The sequence below is a fragment of the Chrysoperla carnea genome, chromosome 3, assembly GCF_905475395.1.
Source record: "Chrysoperla carnea chromosome 3, inChrCarn1.1, whole genome shotgun sequence".
NCBI lineage: Eukaryota > Metazoa > Arthropoda > Insecta > Neuroptera > Chrysopidae > Chrysoperla > Chrysoperla carnea.
The window spans coordinates 30534842-30555922 of NC_058339.1; the positions used below are offsets into that span (position 1 = coordinate 30534842).

The 21081-nt window shown below is 28.3% G+C and overlaps 3 protein-coding genes across 7 annotated transcripts; 1 reads left to right on the forward strand and 2 right to left on the reverse strand.

Moving 5' to 3' along the window:
- Positions 1-1960: 1960 nt before the first annotated feature.
- LOC123296940 (casein kinase I) lies at positions 1961-10456 on the forward strand. 5 transcript variants are annotated; one of them, XM_044878660.1, is made up of 7 exons: positions 2216-2237; positions 2336-2419; positions 2600-2710; positions 5001-5589; positions 6023-6363; positions 7162-7279; positions 9614-10456. In XM_044878660.1, the coding sequence occupies exons 2-7, from the start codon at positions 2344-2346 to the stop codon at positions 9738-9740; spliced, it is 1362 nt and encodes a 453-aa protein (XP_044734595.1). In that variant the 5' UTR covers positions 2216-2237; positions 2336-2343; the 3' UTR covers positions 9741-10456. The 5 variants fall into 5 exon arrangements, with proteins under 5 accessions (XP_044734592.1, XP_044734591.1, XP_044734593.1 ...); XM_044878657.1 differs by having other exon boundaries at positions 1961-2419; positions 9610-10456; XM_044878656.1 differs by having other exon boundaries at positions 1961-2419.
- A 4122-nt stretch (positions 10457-14578) lies between these two features.
- Positions 14579-17086, reverse strand: LOC123295115 (L-xylulose reductase-like). The gene is made up of 5 exons (XM_044876338.1): positions 16889-17086; positions 16747-16827; positions 15636-15807; positions 15189-15506; positions 14579-15124 (listed from the first exon to the last, which is right to left on the reverse strand). Exons 1-5 carry the CDS (start codon positions 16938-16940, stop codon positions 15013-15015), a joined length of 735 nt encoding a protein of 244 aa, XP_044732273.1. The 5' UTR covers positions 16941-17086; the 3' UTR covers positions 14579-15012.
- A 2325-nt stretch (positions 17087-19411) lies between these two features.
- On the reverse strand, positions 19412-21081 carry LOC123295636 (L-xylulose reductase-like). The gene is made up of 4 exons (XM_044877054.1): positions 20905-21081; positions 20669-20840; positions 19910-20227; positions 19412-19566 (listed from the first exon to the last, which is right to left on the reverse strand). Exons 1-4 carry the CDS (start codon positions 21035-21037, stop codon positions 19455-19457), a joined length of 735 nt encoding a protein of 244 aa, XP_044732989.1. The 5' UTR covers positions 21038-21081; the 3' UTR covers positions 19412-19454.

A 21081-nucleotide genomic window follows, 5' to 3' on the forward strand; every position in this document is an offset into this window, starting at 1 on the left:
ATAATGAATGCGAAATAAAAATTTCTAAATATCGAACGTCTCTATTTCATATTAAATAGAAATTTTGAAAATGGCCTTAAATTCAATTTAGCATTATTATATTTTATTATGTTTTTAAAGAATATTTGCAATTGGGAACACAATTGTGTATTATCATTAAGACATATTTTATATTTGAATGTTATTAAAAAAATACAAAAAAAAATATTGTGAAACACATCACAAAAACAGAAAAATATACGAATTTTATTTATAATTTTTTTTAAAAAGTGTTTTAAATCCTTATTTATCCCTTTTTAATCGCTATAAACAAGGAGTTAACAAAAACAATCCCCAGTATGGTATGTACTCTCTTGATTTTGATATTTGTCAACGTAAAAGTATATTTTCAAAAGCAAATTGACATTCCCGTAATTGATATTATTACGGGACTGTCGTGTTGTTATAAAAGGGTGTAAGTACCTTTAAAAATGTTCTATTTCAGACTAAATATTAACCTTTTAGATATACACCCTTTCATTAAAATCCGACAGAGAAATGAAGTTGCTTTCTCTTACAATTCAGAATTAATCAACGTTTTTCAAGTTATATGTTGGTTCTAATTTAATACAAAATGTCCGATTTATTTTACAATGATTCAAGTTATGGATGGGTGGTTTCTATTATATAAAAGGTTGAAATTTGCCTAATTTCAGATAAAAAATTTTTATCTCTCGTAAACATAATAAAAGGTTACATTAGAAAAAAAAAGTATAATTGTATAGTAACATACTATATGAATAGTTGAAGTGTTTACTCGAAAGTTAAAATGGGATTCTATTTTCATAATACTATTAGATTTAACCGTGGAATTTTACATTTTAAAAGGCCTTTAATTATTGTTGTAAGCTCATTAATATTCCCTTCCTATGCGACAGTTTCTTCTTTTCTTGGATAAGTATACAAACGAATAGTTTTGATTGTGCGAACGTGCCTTTATAATTCGATATGCATCCGATTAATATAATGAGCTACCTCCATATACACAACACCTCATGTTTTTTAAAGGAGGAAATGAATTCTCGGTGTATAGGGTGTTTAAATTAATTGAGCATCCGCGAGCGTTCAGTTTGCAAAATGTACAGTTGTTCCTTTATTAATATTATTATGCTGTTCAAAATAATATCATCGTTAGATACAACGTATAGTGTTCAAAACGAGCTGGGCAACATACTATAATCGAAAGAACGCAATGTAATAATTATAGAAGTACAATACAAGTTCTTGTAGTTCACTGGACAATGTATCTATTTTTTAAACTATTTCATTTATTAATTTTTCAGATTTATTTAATATACGAAAGACTCTAAAAAAATATGTATCTAGACATAGAAATTCGGAAGTGTGCTAATGAGGATATTGAATTTTCTAAATAGTTTTTAATGTAAATTGTGCTTTTCCAGAATTAAATTTATTATGTTTGGTGTTTGAAAACGTTTTAAAAAGTACTTGCGATTTTTGAGCAATACGCAATAAATTTGAGATTATATGTACCTATTCACAAATCAATTCCTTTGTTTATGATCGTATATTTACGATTACGATTTACGATAAAAGATTATAGAGTATTGCTTTTTCGAATCCATTGTTCATGATTGAATGTAGTATGCACAACTTGAAGACATAAAATTCCACTAAATATAGACGTTTTCATTTTTTCATTCAATTAAAAATGAATTAAAGTGAGCTATTTTTCATAATTAAATTGAATATTTTTACAAATTAATAATAATTTTTACAAATATGATTTTCAAATAAAATATTGAATTACAAATGTTCAAAACAAACAAAAAAATATAAAAATTTCAACTACAGTATTATTATTCAAAACTTGTGTTCATCTTTATCATACTCATACAAATACCTATTATATGTTCGCACCGTAAATATATTTATTCATTGCAATAGTTGAACTGAAAATTGTAGTATGTCGGTATTGTAATTGAGTGAATGGTGGTACACTGCAATGGTACTTTCAGTACATTGCAATGAAATCATAATCTTTTGTAATCGATTTAATAGATTTATAAAATTAGTTAAAAACAAATATTTTTATACAATTCAATAATATTATTTTGATTTCAATTAGTATTTAATTGTTTATTGTAAAAAATCAAATAAATAAATAATGGAGCTACGTCAAACTGGTTCCTTGTATGACGAATAGAGTGAAGACCTGCCTGCTGTTATCTCTTGTCTCTGACTTAAACATGGCGTCTTTGGGTGAAAATTAATTCAGTGTAATTCTGAAAAAAAATTTTATGCTAATTTTATTGTGACTAATATTTATGTTATTAATATAAAATGGAATTGCGAGTTGGTAACAAGTACCGTTTGGGACGAAAAATTGGCTCAGGTTCATTTGGTGATATATATTTAGGTATGTTCTTAAACAATAATCTTTTTTTTTTACATATATTAGTATTGTCCATATACACACAAATAGTGTTTATAAACACAGGTAGTGTTGGGCAGGGCTTTGTACATTTGTGTACGCGTGTAATATTTTTATGGGTTTCGTTATTTTTATATGAATTTTGAGAATTGTTGTAATTGACAGGTACTAATATAACAACGGGCGAGGAAGTTGCTATCAAATTAGAATGCATCAAAACTCGACATCCACAATTACACATAGAATCCAAGTTTTACAAAATGATGCAAGGAGGAGGTACGGATTCTATCAATCAATTGAATAATGACCATTTGTCTCATAATAAAAAATTTTTTTTTGTTCCCAAAAAATATTCTTTAAAAAATTTGTCCCAATTCATAAGCACTTGTTGAAATGTCACTTTAATTTTTTTTAAAATTAAAAATGAAAGAAGTTAGTTAACATTTTTGGGGTCATTTTTTAAAAACTATTGATTTTATAGACAAAAAAAAAAAAACAAAAATTTGTAAGATATAAATCTTAAACAATGGGAAGGCCAAATGTTATCATTGAGGTTACTTTTATATGAATACATAATATGATTCCATAAAGTTTACTCGATGTATAAGAACTTCAATGTTTATTTTTATACCCCCACCAAATTTACACATGCAAGAGTGTACTAATTAATTTATATGAATTGCTGCTATTTTTGATATTTAATTCATTTGAGGGTGGCAGTTAAATCAAACTACGTGTATGAAATTTCATATTAGTGGCAGTACAATAACGGAAACTACTAAAACAAAGGCTTAAATTTTTAGTACAATTGATAACTTAAAAATAAATCTGTTAAAAATTTTAGTTTGACACTTCTAGGAAAATTTTATTTTAAGGTCAAGCCAACTTTTTTAAATTTGAAAAAATGTAAAAACTTGATATTTCACAACTAGTTATTACATTGCACAATACACCAAGAATCAGAATTGCCAAATTTTGATCGTTCACTGAACTTCTTACGCCAATATGGCAAGCAATCAGTAAACACCAACTCTGCACGAAATTACGATGACAAAAGGTGGCTTTATGCATTACGGTTTCGTTTTCGTCTTACAAAGCGTGATTAATTTGAGAACTTTTTTTATTTCGAAATATCCTTGATAACATTATTTTTGAAAAACGCTTATGATATTCAAGATGTTTTCAAGGATATATTAAAATTTTGAAGAATAAAAAGAATTTGTCAGAAAATTGATCGAATACTAAAAAAAAAAAAAATGGTTTCTGTACTTGCTTAGTAAATTATAACTTTATCTTAACTGCTTAACTGTTTAATGCTACCAGCCATATTTGGAATATACAAGAAGTTTTTGAAATTGATAACTTTTGAAACGAAAGAGAAATTGGTAAAGCCACTCGTATCCAAAATCCGGGAACTACGATTCTTGTTATATTTTAGATCCTTGCTATGTTTTATTCACAACCGAGAAGTTTAACAACAGGGAGTAAAAATAGTTCCCCCATGAGTTAAAACTGTACTGCTTGGTCGAAGATTAAATTTGGAAAAAATTTAAAAGAATTTAAGCGATACAAATGAGAGTAAAGGGAGTAAACCTTAAATTCTCGGATAGATTTTCTATCTCCAAGAGATTTAGTCTTACGATTAGAGTATTTTCACAATCCTGGAGTTAGAGATAATTATAAAATTATTCTCTATATGCGGATATAAACAGTATGTCTGTGTGATATATTTTCCTATGATTAATTATCGCACATTCTTTTTTTAATTGGTGTAATAATTTAAAAATATCTATTATTTAAATGTTTTTAGTTTATAGTTTATTTGCTCAAGTAAGGAGCAAAACCAGTCTTTCTCAAAGTGGGCGATAAAACTGGTGGGCGCTAGAGGCTTATAGGGCGGTAAGACTAATTTGTATGGGATAATTAATTTGGACGGTAAGGCTAAAAAATAACCGATTCTCGAAGTGGGTGGTATACGAAATAAGTTTAAGAACCTCTGAGCAAAACGAATTCGATTACGCCTTTGGCAGCTTACTTATGACAAAATATTCGCCTGAGAAGATAAATCACTGAAATACTTTATAAACCTTATTTTATAAACCTATTGAGCCAGTTCTTATTCAATGAGATGGGTGATAATGAAATTTCCTTTTTATACACACTATTATTTTATAGCCCAGTGAATTTTCTCCCCACACGAATATTTTATCAGATGTAAGCTTCCGAAAGCGTGTATTAGCTTGTTTAACCCTTGACTTCTAATTTGTCATACAATACAAGTTTTCGGACTTGTCGGAAACTTTCTGGGTGAAATTTTGGTAGGATACTTTTATTTGAAAAACAAAAGTGCCAAACTAAGATTGGTAGATAAATAAGTGTAAGTGAATTGAAAAAACTTTAACATTCACATCGTATACACAAAAATAACCATCCCAATCCTGTACTTTGATCGTATTGCCTTAAATAATTTTTATTGAATATTTTTTGGGTACAACTTAAAAAAAAAAGCAAATGGTCGCTTTTATAATTAGTGCATAAAAATAATAATCAAATAATTTTTTAACAGTTGGTATTCCAAATATAAAATGGTGTGGCTCCGAAGGTGACTACAATGTAATGGTGATGGAGTTACTAGGACCTTCATTAGAAGATCTATTTAATTTTTGTTCACGACGTTTTTCATTAAAGACTGTCTTGCTATTGGCTGATCAATTGATTAGCCGTGTAGATTATATACATTCTAGGAATTTTATACATAGGGATATAAAACCAGATAATTTTTTAATGGGGTTGGGTAAAAAAGGGAATCTTGTCTATATTATTGATTTTGGTTTAGCAAAACGATATCGTGACAACCGAACACAATCACATATACCATACAGAGAAAATAAGAACTTAACTGGTACAGCACGATATGCAAGTATTAATACACATTTAGGGATTGAACAATCTAGACGTGATGATTTAGAATCACTAGGATATGTTTTAATGTATTTTAATCGTGGCTCATTACCATGGCAAGGTTTAAAAGCAGCAACTAAACGACAAAAATATGAACGAATTTCTGAGAAGAAAATGTCAACACCTATTGAAGAATTATGTAAAGGATATCCAAATGAGTTCCCAACATTTTTTAATTATTGTAGGCAATTAAGGTAATAATTCTTTTTTATTTGTTTACATTTCTGTAATACTTTAACGTCGGCGCTTTGTTTTTTCAAACTTTTTATTAAAGAAAATGATACATTAACATCTTTAATTTACCCCATAAATATGCACTGTCTAACATGCACTCGATAACTTGAATCTTACAAAGTGCAGTGAAACCTCAATAACTCGAACCTCTTTAAGTCTTAATCCTCAGCAAGTCGGGGAAAAAATGCAATTCCCTTTCGCTGACATCCTACAGAAACATGCGTTTTGGTTCAACATACAGGAAATATCGTCCGTTCAAATCATGCGTCAGTTGAAATGCACGTTGTAATTTAGTAATTAAACGAAATTAAAATTTTTAACGTCATGTTTACACTTGAAATTGTATAATCGGTAAAAAATGCTTTAATATGAACGTTATTTAATTTATTATAGGTTCGAAGAACGACCAGAATATGCTTATTTACGGCAACTGTTTAGAACATTATTTCATAGAAAAGGCTTTACATATGATTACGTATTTGATTGGAACCTATTAAAGTTCGGTGCATCGCGTGGATCACATAATGAAGAGAGTCGTGATGCAAATCGTGAAAGTGGTCGAGGTGATAGACGTGGTGTTTCAAATGCAGTGCCTGCTATACAACAGGGTACAACAACTGCACCTGGCGGTGGTGAAGCAGTAAATCGTTCATCAAGGCGTCAACAACAAAGCGGTATTGAGCGTATGGATATTACGTCATCGGCTGGTGTTAACGCTGAAGGGGAAGTAGCTGGTATGCATTTATTTCGAAGTATTGTTTTAAACTTATTCCTAAATTTAAGGCTAAACATTTCACCATTTCACTGTTAGATGCATTTCCAAATATTCTAAAAATCGTTAAAAAAACCGAAACTTTTAAAGCCTGTAACTCATATGACATTCGGTATTTATGTACCTAAAAAATGGTTCCATTTGTCTGTTTTCATCAAATTCAATTGATCCAAATGAGTATATCCGGAGCTATTGTCAAAATCATGCCAAACTATTTACGAAAGTAGATTTCGTAGAACAATTCTACGAAAATTTTCATAACCGAGTTCTCCCGCACCAAATTTAAAACTAATAGATATTCATTGAGGGACGACATTCAAATAAGAAAATAATTGAAAATCTTTCTCAATTATTATTCTTTATTAATTAAACATATTTTATTTGCTTAATATCCACTTTATTTAAGATTAGGTCAATCAAAATATTTTGTTTATGTACATTTCGACTTGTTAGTCATCTTCAGTACAATAGAAGTCCTCCACTTTCACACTCAAAGCTGATTTTCTACACAAAACCGACTTGCTTTTTTTACTTTTTTTTATTGGAGAAGTGGAGTACTTCTTATATCAAAAATTTTTTATTTAATCAGTAGCATATTCTTACGATTAATATCAAAACCTTTATTTGGAATTATCAGGAAAATCAGGATAGCTCGATTTATAAATATTCTTACTGATTCAATTTTGATTAAATTTGAATAATAATTTTTAAAAAGCTAAATAAATTTTTTAGTAATTCTAAAAATAATTTACTATATTAGGATCGCCACGTTTATATGAAAATCATGAGCGACGTGTATCGTTACGTTTACGTGGTACATCAAATCAACCAGCAGCCCCACCATCCACTTCGGATTTAAGTAATAGCCGTCAACCCAAGTGAGTTACATCATGAATTTATTGTAATTATTTTTTTTAAACAATTTTATAATTTTTTATTATTATTTTGAATTAGTGACAATGAAAATGATCAATGAATTTTTAATCCAATGCATTATATACAATGCGTATGTTAAAACTACCCCTTTTTTAATTTATATCCCCTTATTTAATTGGAGATGGTAGAACCATAATAATCCAAGTAACATTTTTATATTTGTGAGAAAATAAAGAAAATGCGTTTTTAAGTTTTAAGGAAATTGATTATTATTGGTTAGTATTTATTAAATATTAACCATTGTTTGAATAATGGAAAAACAATATTCCATCAATTAATTTTAAGTAAAAAAAATTCGCTTTTACACATTAACAAAATCCATTCTTTATGGAGAGGATGGAATTTCACGGGATAAATTATAAGTGGCTCACTTGTCAAAATCTTTATTTCAAGAATCAAGATGCTTGGATTACTGTAGTTCTACCATCCTCAACTATGAGAATTATCACATGTGGACTGTGTATCCAAATAAGTAAGAACATAAATATTTTGTATCGATTTATTTTCAATTTTCATAATTTAAGAAGACCATAGATTCACTAGTTTCAAAGATTTTCTTTTGCATTAGCAGTAAATTTTCTAAAAATTACATCACCAAATTTTCTTTGACATTTGTGTTTTGTCCAATCTGTCTAAACTAGCTAATAGCCGCGAATTTGTGTACGAACTGGAAGAAGTATCTTGTATCATTAAATACAAATTAAAATGATTACTGCACTTCTACAAAGAAATTAAAATAATTCGGGAATCATTATCTTCAGTATATTATGCTTGATGCAATGTTTTAGTTAAAACTCATAGTTTTGGAGATATTTGGAAAAAATTATTTTTTATACCTTGCTTCCAACACTTTTTCTTACTTATTTTGATATCACGGATGCTTGTGAGTTTTTTTAACAGTTTTTCAAAGTTCCTATTTAGTTTTTGTTTTCTTTTACAATAATTTTTGTATGGACCAAAACTAATTGATTGCTTATTCTAAAATTTAAATCAATATTTGAGAATTAGCACAAAACTTTTTGTGTACGATATTGTTTTCACTTCACGCATCGTGTTTTGCAATTTATAAAGAATTATCATTACTATGAATTTCCCCGATTGTTAAAAATTAAGATAAAATCCAGTCGTCGTTTGTTGGCAAAACAAAAATTCGACTGATCTAAAAGGTAGCGGATTGAACTAGAACCTTTTATAAAATTAGTGCTAAATTAATTTATAGGAGGTGGAATGTAAAATAAAGAAACTTTTCTTGTACAAAATTTTCGCCTTGTTCAGAATACATCCGCGAATAATCGGTATGTTTTATGTGTGGTAATTCAAAAACATGCAATGAAGTGTGTCTCAGATTTTTTTTGATAGTCAAGCTCACTTCATGCACTTGAAGCTCCAATTCCAATCGAGGATTGCTCTGGTATTAAATAACTCACATTAGATTGATCCGGGCAATAGTTCGTTTTATGATCCGGGTAATTGCTCGCTTATATAAGTGATGATTCTTGTTTCAAATCGGTGAATGGCTTTGACAAGTTTAGCTTGATTATTGAATTTCGCGGGAAACAAGTCAGAAGCCGAGTTATACATAACAGCTAGACCATTAAACTATGCTTGACTAACTTCAAGTGTGGTGTCTACATTCATATTATGATTTTGGGAGTCTATATGGGGGTCAAGTACAGAATATTTAGATTCGAAACCTAATGAATCTATCCATCATGAAAGAAAAATACTTGATTTAAGTATATATTAAAGAATTCGTCACTAAGAAACACCCTTGCCACCAACATAGGATTAACTTTTAAATAAAATGTAGAAGATTTGTAATACTAGATGCTAGGAATCTGGTTGCAGTAAATCTCCCATCTTATAATAAGATTTTAATCTCTTGAAAACTGTTTAAAAATTAATTAACTCAAAGCCACCGAAATATGTTTAAATGGAAAAAAATATTCCTGAGCAAAAAAATTTATATGTATTTTACAAAGATCCTAGTCGTGCGCCTCCCATAACAGCTTTTTACATTTAATTGATAATTCTTATATTTTACATTATCATGATGTCAATTCTTTAATGTAAACACGAATAAATTTAATGATGAATATACATTGAAATAAACTTTCCATTACGTACATAATATCCGCTAGTAAATTTCCATTAAAATTATAAAATACGTGCTAGGCGTGAATGACAATAATTTAACATTTCATTATCCCATATTTTATAGTAATTGATAATAAAACCATTAAAACTAATGTTGCACGTTTCATTTGTTTTGGAAGCGCCTCCGTAGTGGCAATGGCCCCACCGAGCGGGGCTCAGGGAGGCCCGGGGCCTCATTCCACCCGTAGAGGTAGTGCTTCAAAAGAGCAATCATCAGCGGTTCACCAACTTCGACCAAAGAAGTAATTTATTATGTGTACTGAAAATAAATTATATATATACAAATATATATAAATTTTTGGATGGATTGTGGAAAAACTTCTTCAATCATCATCATCAGACGAATACCACATCAACGGAGAGATTTAATTTAATTATGAAAATAAAAACGTTTTTACACGAACTGAACTCTACTTAGAATTTAAATAAATAAAACTAACCAATTTGAAAAAAAAAATTTTGTATTTGAAAGTATTTTTCATGTGTATCTGTGCTCGAAATGTGTGCAAGACCTTATTCTTTATCAATTTTTTTTGTGTATATATTAGAAAAAATCAAAACATGTTATACATAAGGCATTATTATTATAATTTGCTGCGTTTTTCTATCTCTCTTTTATTTCGTTTTTTTTTTTTTTTTCATATAGGCGAAATGTTTGAATCGCGCTGTCAGCGTGACCATATACAAATTAAAAATGGTCATTATATTTATTTAATATACCATATCTATGGTTATATAACGTGACGGTTAGGGTGGCGAGCAATCGGGCATATATGGAAATGTTAGAATTTTAAGATTCTTTAGGAATTGAATTAGTCAGAGATTAGAGTTTCGATCAAGGAATAAAAAACAAAAAATATGGTAAATTAAATTTTTACTCTGATTTTACATAAATAATAAGACATCGAGAAGCGCCGATGAAAGGGTTAAAGAAAAATGAAGTCTATACCAATGAAAAAATACTTCAGAATCCGAGATATAAGAATTACATTTTTTTTAAATTTCAATATTTATATTAATGTATCTTCCCCAGGATGAGTGTGTTTATATTTTTGTTATTACAAAACAACTGTGCACAGTATTTGTAAGCACAAGGCATAAGTAATTTTCTCCATAATGACTAGGAATAGTCAGAAACTTAATATATTCTTGCTATCGCCACCCTGCAAATTATTTCAATATTTTATTATTTGTATTAAGCAAATCTATTATCACTTTTAGCCAATGTTAATTAATTGGTGTGTAATAAATTTTTGGGTTACATAATTGTACAAAATACAATGAAAATAATATGATAAATTACGTTTGTAACCATACTCAAAATTTTTTGTTTAATTTAATCGTTTAAATGTTTATTTTTTATTTTTCATGTTTTATTTTTATAAAAATATTTTAAAATCGATTATAATATTTAATAGTAAAATTTATTTAAAATAAATTTGTGTCGAAAATATTGTTATAATTTCTAAACAAATCAAATTAATAAAAATAATAAGAGGATCCTATTGCTGATCAAAAATTGTAGGTACATACCTAAATTTTTAAAATTTATGCCCCATAAATCTTTGACTATCCTTAAAAGAGAAGTATCTTGTAGGAATGTAGTGTAATTAATTCATACAAACAATAATTTGCAATCTGATCATCTTGAAAAGACGTGGCTCCCTTCAGTCATCGAAAAGTTAATTCAAATTCGTTATTTCTAAGCGATAAAAGAGCACTTTAAATTAAATTGAAATTTTCTGATTTAATATCTATGAAATATTAAATAAATTAATAAATTTTTAATGGTCGTTTATCATTATTAAAGATTTTTGAGGCATGTATACCTTGCGGTCAATAAAAAAGCAACACCTTATATACATCAGATATATTTGATGGTACCAAGCATATTAAAAAAGTTTGTATTTTTCAATCATCAAATATATCTGATATATAAGGTAGTGTTACATTTTTATTGGCCGCAAGATACATAATATCGTACATTTAATATTGAAATATTTATTTAAAAAGAATTAATATCAATTTAATTTTTGAAAAGAACAAAAATTCATAGATTTAATTTAACTTTGCTCATAGAGAATTCATAGAATCGTAATCTAGGATATTCAATGATTTAGTAAATTTATCTTTTCACGCAAAAAGCTTCGCAATTTTCGTAAGCCAGCGATGGGATCTCCTAAAATAAAATAAATAATCGTAAAGCTCTTATATGATGATCATTTTTATTATTTGTATCATTTAACCATCAGAGGCGTGTCGCTTGTATCTAGTTTCGCCTATAACATACACACGTTTTTAAATTTTTGATTTGACATTCATACAAACACCCACCCCGTCGTTTATCGATTTAATTATTGTTTTTTTTCGTATTCGATTCGATAATTTTTTTTGTTATAGAATTTTACTATATTTTTAGTTATAAATATTATAAATATATTTAATAATTATTATGTGGTACCATGTAATTTCTAAAATAAAAAAAATCGTAAATAATTTTCTTCAAATATGTTTGTTTGCTGAATATTAATTATTAATTATTATAATTAAGAAATCGATTTGTATTTATATTTAAAAAAACAAAAAAAGAAGGATAAATACATCACAAAACATTAATTTACAACAACAAAAAGTTGTACGTTTGTTTATAAATATTAAGCAGCTAGGATAATTGTAGCCATTTTTTTAATCGGCTATACGTCGTTAGCTAATGTTTATTTTTTTTTCATTAAATATATTCATCGCTCAATTAAAACGTGGCGGATTGTAAAATATTTGTTGTCATTTAAGATTTATAGTGGAAGTTTCAAGATACGTTCTAGGTAATGGAGTTTGGGATGTTTCATTTGAATACATTTTTTTTGAAAACCCTTTGTTGGTCGAAGTGACTTTAAACAAAATTTAAAAAATTTAAGATTTTACAAGGGCGTAACTAGGTTATTACTTCAAATTTTATCTAAATTGCTGCTTCATCATCATTTAAAAAATAATTTCATCTACTTGCACGTAGTATAATGTGATGGAAAATCGAAAACACTTGAGAATCGTTACCTACTCTTATGCCAAAATTAATTTGATAATATTCTTCAAGCAAAGTAATGGATTCGAGTTATCATTTAATTTAGTTTTATACTTTTGCACAAAAAAAGGAGTAAAAATATTTTAATTAAGTTGGCAAATCTAGCAACAATGTAGTGTATATGTATCTTAAAAATATTAAGGTGCTTGACTTAATATCGTGATCGCATGCATCATAATGTTATCCAAAAAAAAGAACGTAAGATAAATAAAACATTTACAACAACACATTTATGGCAACCATTTTCGCCTCTGTAGGACTTCTATGGATAATTTCGTGAACAAAAATAAGTCGCCTGAACATGTTATTGAGTTACGGGAAGAAAAAAAGCTTACTACAAATAAGAATTGGCTAAGATTTTTAAAAATATTAACGTGTTTCTAGTTCTACGATTATCTTCGAAGATCCATAATTATTTTTTTTCAAAAATTTTTTTGGAAAATATAAAATGTTCATAAAAGACTTCACAACGAAAAACATTTTAAAACAAAAATATACTTTTTACAATTCACACCGAGTTATTTTAAAATAACTTACAAATACAATCATTGGGTCTGTTCGGTAGATAAAAAAGCGCGGCCGTATTCTCTAGTAATTTAGCACTCGTTTTATATATTTTCATGTGGTAAGAAAGAGATAGATCCAAGAATTATGAATGGAAATTACAAATTCACAGAGAGGCGGGCACTTTTTTTAATGCATGTTTTGTGCTGAACTTGGCCATATTTGCAGGTGTTCAAATTATATACAATATTATTTTTATTTTACAGATTTATGAACAGAAGTTTAAAAATGTATTAGTGGAGGATACAAAAATTTATAGTGAGATATAAAAGATCAACAAAAATAAAATACAGCTTAATTATTCGTTAAAAATCGTAAAAAAATTATTACTGTTACTTTTGTAAGAAACTGACATATTGATTTAGATCAATCAGTTTAAAAATAAAAAAATATAAATCGATCTAGAATTAGAGTGGGAAGGTGATATTAAATATTTCGATAAACTTTATGCATTTGGGCTGATTTTTTAAAAACAAATTTTTGTCTAAAAATAAAATTTCCATAACCAATCCGCCACAATTAGCAACGATTCAATATTAATTGGATATTTGACTGTTCCTGAAAACATTTGTACATAGAATTACAAGAAAATTTTCTAATTGTTGATAAAAACCTCAATATTTCTGAATATTCTTTTGTAATTACTAATCCTTGTCTAATTTTGTTCATATTTTGTTTAATATTTTTGCCTTTGTTCAAAGACTCCCAATAATACGAATAATTTGAAACAATTAAAATTTTCGTATTTATTTTTCATGGAAAAGTTATTCGTAAAACAATGGCTATATAGATAAAAACATGGAATATCGTCTAAAATAAACTGCTTGATTAATTTTAATTATATGTTATGAAATTACGTCAAATAACCAATTGATTAATTCTTCTTTTATATAACACATAATAATTGCATTTGTTGCCGCTCGTATTCATCGCCGTCGTTGTCGTCGCTCGCGTCCGCCCATCGTCACACGCCAAATTCTCTTATACTATCCTACTTCCCCCCACCCCACCACCAATTTTGTTTTGTTTTAATGTAAAAAAGTAATCTTTATTTAAAAACATTTTTTTGTTATATATTATTTGATACTATTATATTGACTGTCAATTGTCAAATACAATTGTGACTTTTAAAATTTTTGTATGACTTAAAAAGAAATTTTAGTTCTTTTATTTAAACAATTTTTAATGATTTATTTCTCAAAATTTACATAAACCATTACTACTTTACTATTATTGTAATGTACTCTTGTATATTGTATCAATGTTACGTCATATCTTTTTTCACTCCAACAAAAAAGCAAAAAAAATTATTAAAAAAAAATGAACATAACATAAAAAAAATATTAAAAAATACAACAATGATATATATATTTAAATTTTAATATCAATAATGTTTATAAATGTAAATATATTATTAATATGTAATAAAAATCTACTATGAATTAAATCCGTATCAGTTTTTGTCAAATAAAACACCTTTCCACGTTTTAGAATCTATAAATTTAATTTCAGAAAACGTAAGTTGATTTCTAGGTAATAACCTCCCAGTGGGAAGTTATTGTAATGGGTCCGATTTTGCAGATTGTTGAACGTTTCAAGGCCTTTAGAGTCTAATAGTATGGTTTTTAAAAGGATGTCCGTGTGTGCACATGTATGTATGTATATATGTTCGAATTCAATTTTCGCCTCGCGTATCTCGAGAACAAATGGTGATATTGACATGGGACCAGTTTCAATTCTTGGCATCTTATATAGAGATCTAGTGGGCGTGTCAATGTTATAACTAATACAAGCTTGTTAAACGGGAATTGAAATTTTTTACAAGGCTTTATTGAAAATTAAAATTCTTACAATATAATTAAATTGTTAAAAAAGTTATGTTGCCAAAAATCCACCATCTACTGGAAGAGAAACACCATTGATCATTGAAGATTTATCCGACAATAAAAATAATACTGCATTCACAACTTCGTCAACTTCACCAAATCTAAAAAATGAATATTTTTTAAATCACTTTTAAAGTGAGTAAATATCAAACATTTTTTAATTACCTTCCTAAAGGAATTTTTGATATCATTGATTGTGCTTTAGCTGGATCAGACCAACCAAGTTTTCCCATTTCGGTCATGATAACTGTTGGATTTACACAATTTACACGAATGTTGTGTGGTCCTAATTCTAATGCCATACATCGTGCAATACTATCAAGTGCCCCTTTTGTACCACAATATACTGTATGATCTCGTAAGGCAGCTAATGCAGCTTGTGAACTTATGTTAACAATAGCCCCTCCAGATTTACGCGCCACCATATCAGCAGCAATTATTTGCGATACATTTATTACTGATTTGACATTAACATCGAAAGATCTAAAAAATATCATTTAACTAATGAAGTTCTTAAAAAATTCCTAAGAAACTGAATGTTGAGCGAAGGACCATTTTAATTTGACATTTTCTGTAATATGTGAAGAGTTTTATATTATTTTTATTACTTACAAATCAACGTCGTGTTCTGTAATATCAAAAAATCCTCTTAACATAGCAATGGCAGCATTATTTACAAGTCCATCAATATTTTTTAGTTTACTAAGTGCTTCTCGAGTGGCATTCCAATTTTGTAAGTCTACAGCTATTATCTCAATATCAGGACATTCTTGTTTTAACGTTTCTAAAATGATCCGAATACAATATGATTAAAATAGAAATCGATTACATTCGAAATAATCGAAATTACATAGTGCTGGCACATTTAGTATTTTATAAGAAAGTATACATTCATTATCAAGAATCAGGGAAGTGTAATCGTATTTGGCAATACGATTTCCATACTACTATTTTTCTATTCTCTGCTCTACCCTACTATACACCGGATGTTTTAGATCAATCGTACACGCTTTCTAAAATCCAAATTATGTCGCACAATATATAAATTAAAATATCTAACGCCTAAGTAGACTATACCGGGATCGACTAGATATATTTTCAGCGTGTGGAAGAGGAAGAGGCTTATTCAAACTCTTTCTTGAAACTGGTAAGGAGCTTACTTTAAATTAGAACGTTGTTGTTTACATAGAGGGGGGAAGTAGGCAAAATAGCAGCCTTAAGGAAAAAGTTTTACTGAAGAAACCTTTCAATGTCCTTAAAATGGACTTTTTTTGTCAATAATATTATATTATTCAGACTCAAACGGAATCAAAGATTATGAAGATATTGAATGATTTACAATCTGCTCGTTTTGGTCTATTTTACATTCATATCGAGGTAAAAAGGACCTGCTATATAAAATCGAATAAGTCCAATCGATATGATGACATGTCCGATTTACTAATAAAAGATTTGAATTTCAGGCGTAGTGTACCGGTCGCGGTGGATTAAGTGTACCCGGTATAATAGGTATAGCAGGTATAATTGTAGAATTTTCCATGGGTAGGTATAATAGGTTCTTTTTGCAGATACTTTTTACACTTGATGCAAGTACAAAATAATTGTGCTACTTAATATTATATAAGATTGTCCTTTTCAGAAGAAAAGTAATTTTACACCGAGTGTAAAAAGGCAAAAAGAACATTCATATATTAATAAATAAATATCTACTAGCAATATTTACCCAGATAACTTTTGGTGCGACTTACAGCAATTACTTTTGCTTTACATTCCACTAATTTTTTAACAATATCTCTACCAATACCTTAAATAATAATTAAAGTTATTAAAATTTTCTAACGAAATTTTATCAATATAAAAATTACCTTGGCCAGCGCCCGTAACTACAATACGTTTTCCTGAGAATGAAATTTCCATTTCATATAAAACTTGTTATTTAAAAGTATGAGTTACTAGTTGAAGTTGTGCTAGACCTGTTAGGCTTAAATTGTTTTTAAACTAATTTTATTAAATTATCAGCAGAGCATATTTTTCTTACTCATTAGCGTAGTGTTTAAGATTTTGTTTGTTTTCATAATCAAAAGTAACAGGACATAAACAGCTGTAGTAATATAGTATGGGGGATAGTGGCATGCTTCTAGCGCTTTTGGAGGAGTGGAGGAGTACAACAAATCTTAATTCCTGGTCGATGTTCGGACTTTGATACACGATATTTAGAAAATTATTAGCATAAATTAGAATTTTTTTTGAAGATGTTTTCAGATTCTGTTGATGCTGTCTAGCTCTCATTGCAATCGGAATGTTAACTAATTAGAATTTATACAAAAAAAAAACTTTCATGAGCGATATCCCGAAAATAGTTTAATTAAGACAAAGATCAAAATAATTTTTGAAGAATTAATGGAAAAAAATTGATTTGTTAGTTAACAAATTTTAGATCGATCAGAGGTAAGAGGCTACTGTGCCTGCTGAAAAAGTAATGGTGGTAAAGGCATCACATTTTCAACCTGGAACGTATGTATTCATATCGTCTTGTACTTCGATAATTCCTCTAGAAGATATGAAAGCAAAATTTCGTCTGAATTATTTTTCTTATATTTGTGCCAGTGTGTCCTGTACTAATATGATAGTGACCTTTATTTGACTGTTAGATCATTTATTGCAGTATATAAATGATTTTTATTTTTTAATTTTATTCTTTATTTCTGGATTAAATAATTAAAATTTAAATTATCTTTGCGAATATGGATTTCTCTAATTTTGGGTCATTCTTTTCAGCTGTGATGTCAGTTTTTCGCTAGCTAACACTTATGTGCTTAATTCCGGGTTCAGGACTCCACATTCTTGAAACCTATTAGAGTTAGGTTAATTTTGAAAGTTTGACCCAAATAAAGTAGGATTACATACTTTATTTATCAAAATTGCAAAAGATTTGGATGTAATAGAGCAAAATTAAATTTTTTGGATTCTGATGACGTCGTAAAGTTAAATAATTCGATTTTTTTGATGACACAGGCAAATTTGATCTGATCTTATTGAAATCCACTAATTTTGGGTCAATTTTTTCAGCAGTGGTGTCAGTTTTTCGCTAGCTATCCGACAGATGAAAGGACTACTACTTTTGAAAGTATTTTTCATAAATGAAATAAGCGCGCCTCTGTTAAGTTAAATACTTTTAATTATATCTTTTATATTTATTGGTCATGAATTTATTTTATTTAATCTAGTCAATACTGAGTGTATCACGATTTAGATTATAAAAAAGTTTATCAGTCCTGTTCTGTTATAATTGTGAAATAAATGACCTTATTGTGCTGCTAAAATTTTCCATTAATTGTACAAAATACGAATACAATAAATAATAAAAGACCTCGCACAAATTAGATGTAATTTGCATTTCGGTCAAACTTTTTCAAATTTTGGAAAATGATACTTTAAATTATTCTAAGAAAAGTTCTCATAGTCACAAGTCATGAAAATGACAGGATTTCATTTTTCATGTTATAAAATTAAAGTTGGAATTTGTATAAAATATGCCTATTAGTGTATAGGCAAATACATATACAGATATGTATAACTAAATGCATACGTATGTTTTTTAATGTAAGGGTGTTTGTTAATTCTTGTTTTTTTGAAGAATATATTACGAAATTCAAATAAGAAGTATAAATAGATGTAATGATATAATTACATCTATTAAAAGTTTTAGAGTGTTTTGCTATAAAAACAGTCAATTCGTCCGTCACTCAAATCAAAATACGCAACTATTGAAGGTCGTTTTACATAAGATAATGAAGAAATATTTGTAAACAAATGTAATCTTCCTCAAAAAATTATTAGAATTACTTTATCTAAATTCCAAAGACTTATCAATAATCAATTAAGCAAAATGTATTATTTCAAAATCCGTCAAAGGAAGTTACATGCGTAAGAAAAGCGCAAAAATTATGTTTGCGCTTTTTAGAAATTTTAACAAAATAGCCCTTTGAAATTTTTTTAAAAATAATGCATATTATGTATCTTTCAGTTTATCATCCTCTGGCCTATTGGTTGACGACGCCCCTGCATTTGGTGTCATTTTTTAGTGTTTAAAAACTTTTTAATTTCCCACATTAAAATTTTTGATTAATTTACTATTTAAAATCTAACGATATTGTCTGTCGATGTTCACTGTTAATATGTGTTTTAAATAAATACATTTCGATTGGAAGACACTCTGTGAACTAAAATATGGCAATGGTATATACATTTGTGTATTCACCATTGCTTGATGTATCCGTAAGTGTACATTTATTATTAATCACTGCTTGTGCATTGTAACTATATTTTCTTCCCTGATATTGAAAATTATGCAAAAATTGCAGAAAAAATTACATGGAGAAACAAAATTGTCGCTGTTAGTTTATTTATTTCGAAAAAATTGAATAAATTTTAACAAGCTAAAAATCCACCATCAACTGGTAAAGTAACACCATTAATCATGGTTGCTTTATGAGATAACAAAAATAATACTGCATTAACTACATCTTCAATTTCACAAAATCTGTAAGAGAATCCGAAAATAACTATCTCATTAATTTAAATAGTATTTAAGGTACCGTTTATGAACTAAATAGGACTATTTTGCCATACTATTTTTACCAATTTTTTTAAATCTTTTTCGACAAACCGCATCCCCTTACCAATTAAATGTAGATTTATAACGTAGAATTTGGTCTTATTGCGCACAATAACACAAAATAGCTTACGTAGCTTACCATACGTTATTTATTACAACGTAAAACTCTTCTGCCCCAAGCAGCTGAGCGTAGTTTTTTCACTATGTATCCCCTTTTCTCTCACGAATCGTTTAATTTATAAACGGCACCTTAAAAATTTTGACAAACCTGCCCAATGGTATTTTGTTTAACATATCACCAGCTTTAACAGGATCTGACCAAGCTGCTCGGCCCAATTCAGTCATAACAACAGTTGGATTAAGACAATTGACACGGATATTATGTGGACCTAATTCTAAAGCCATCACTCTAGTAATCCCATCGACAGCACTTTTTGAACCACAATAAACTGTATGGTCCTTTAATCCAACTTTACTTGCTTGTGAACTAATATTGACAATGGACCCGCCTGATTTACGATCAATCATATCTTGTGCAGCAATTTGTGAGACATTTACAACAGCTTTTACATTGATATTGAACGTTCTAAAATTATTAAAGCAGAACTATTAAAACCTCACTAGATTTTTTAAATATCTATATCCCAGCAAAAAAATTATTGTTAAAAAATTTTTTGGAAGACTGAACGTACACTTCTGTAAGCATTCAGCTTTAAACAAATGTTGTCAGAAGATAAATTGTAATAAATTTTATTTTCTTTATATTTTTTTCTTATAAAACTTTTAGTTTTAGATACTATTTTGAATTGAGAAATTTTTATATTACAGAAGATAGAGAACAAATCCCTTTCTCGTAAGTGTTGTAGGTAGGTAGTAGGTACATATCTAAATGAAAAATTTCTAAGGATTTTTCTAATTTAATTTTATACTCAACGCATGAAAATTTATTTTCTAATTTTTATTTATGTATAATAAAAGTTTGTCTTTTAATTAGAAAGTTAAGTATATTAGGTATTATTCCACTTACAAATCAAAACTGCTTTCAGTAACATTTAAAAAATTGTCTAATATCGCAATTCCAGCATTATTTACAAGACCATCAATATTTCTTACATTTTTAAGTGCATTTTTCGTTTGAGTCCAATTACTTAAATCGGTAGAAATTATTTCAATTGATGGATGCTCATTTTTCACTTTCTCTGTAAATTTCAACGTTAAATCAATTTTTAAAATATACTAAACTAATTTTTAGAATACACGCACCTAATTCGGATAGATTTAAACTTACAGCAATTACTTCAGCTTCACAAGCAACTAATTGTCTAACAATTTCTCGTCCAATTCCACGTTCAGCACCAGTTACCATTATACGTTTTCCTCTAAATGAAATATTCATTTTCTCGATTAAAAATCTTTCGGGTAGTTACTAATTCGATTAAG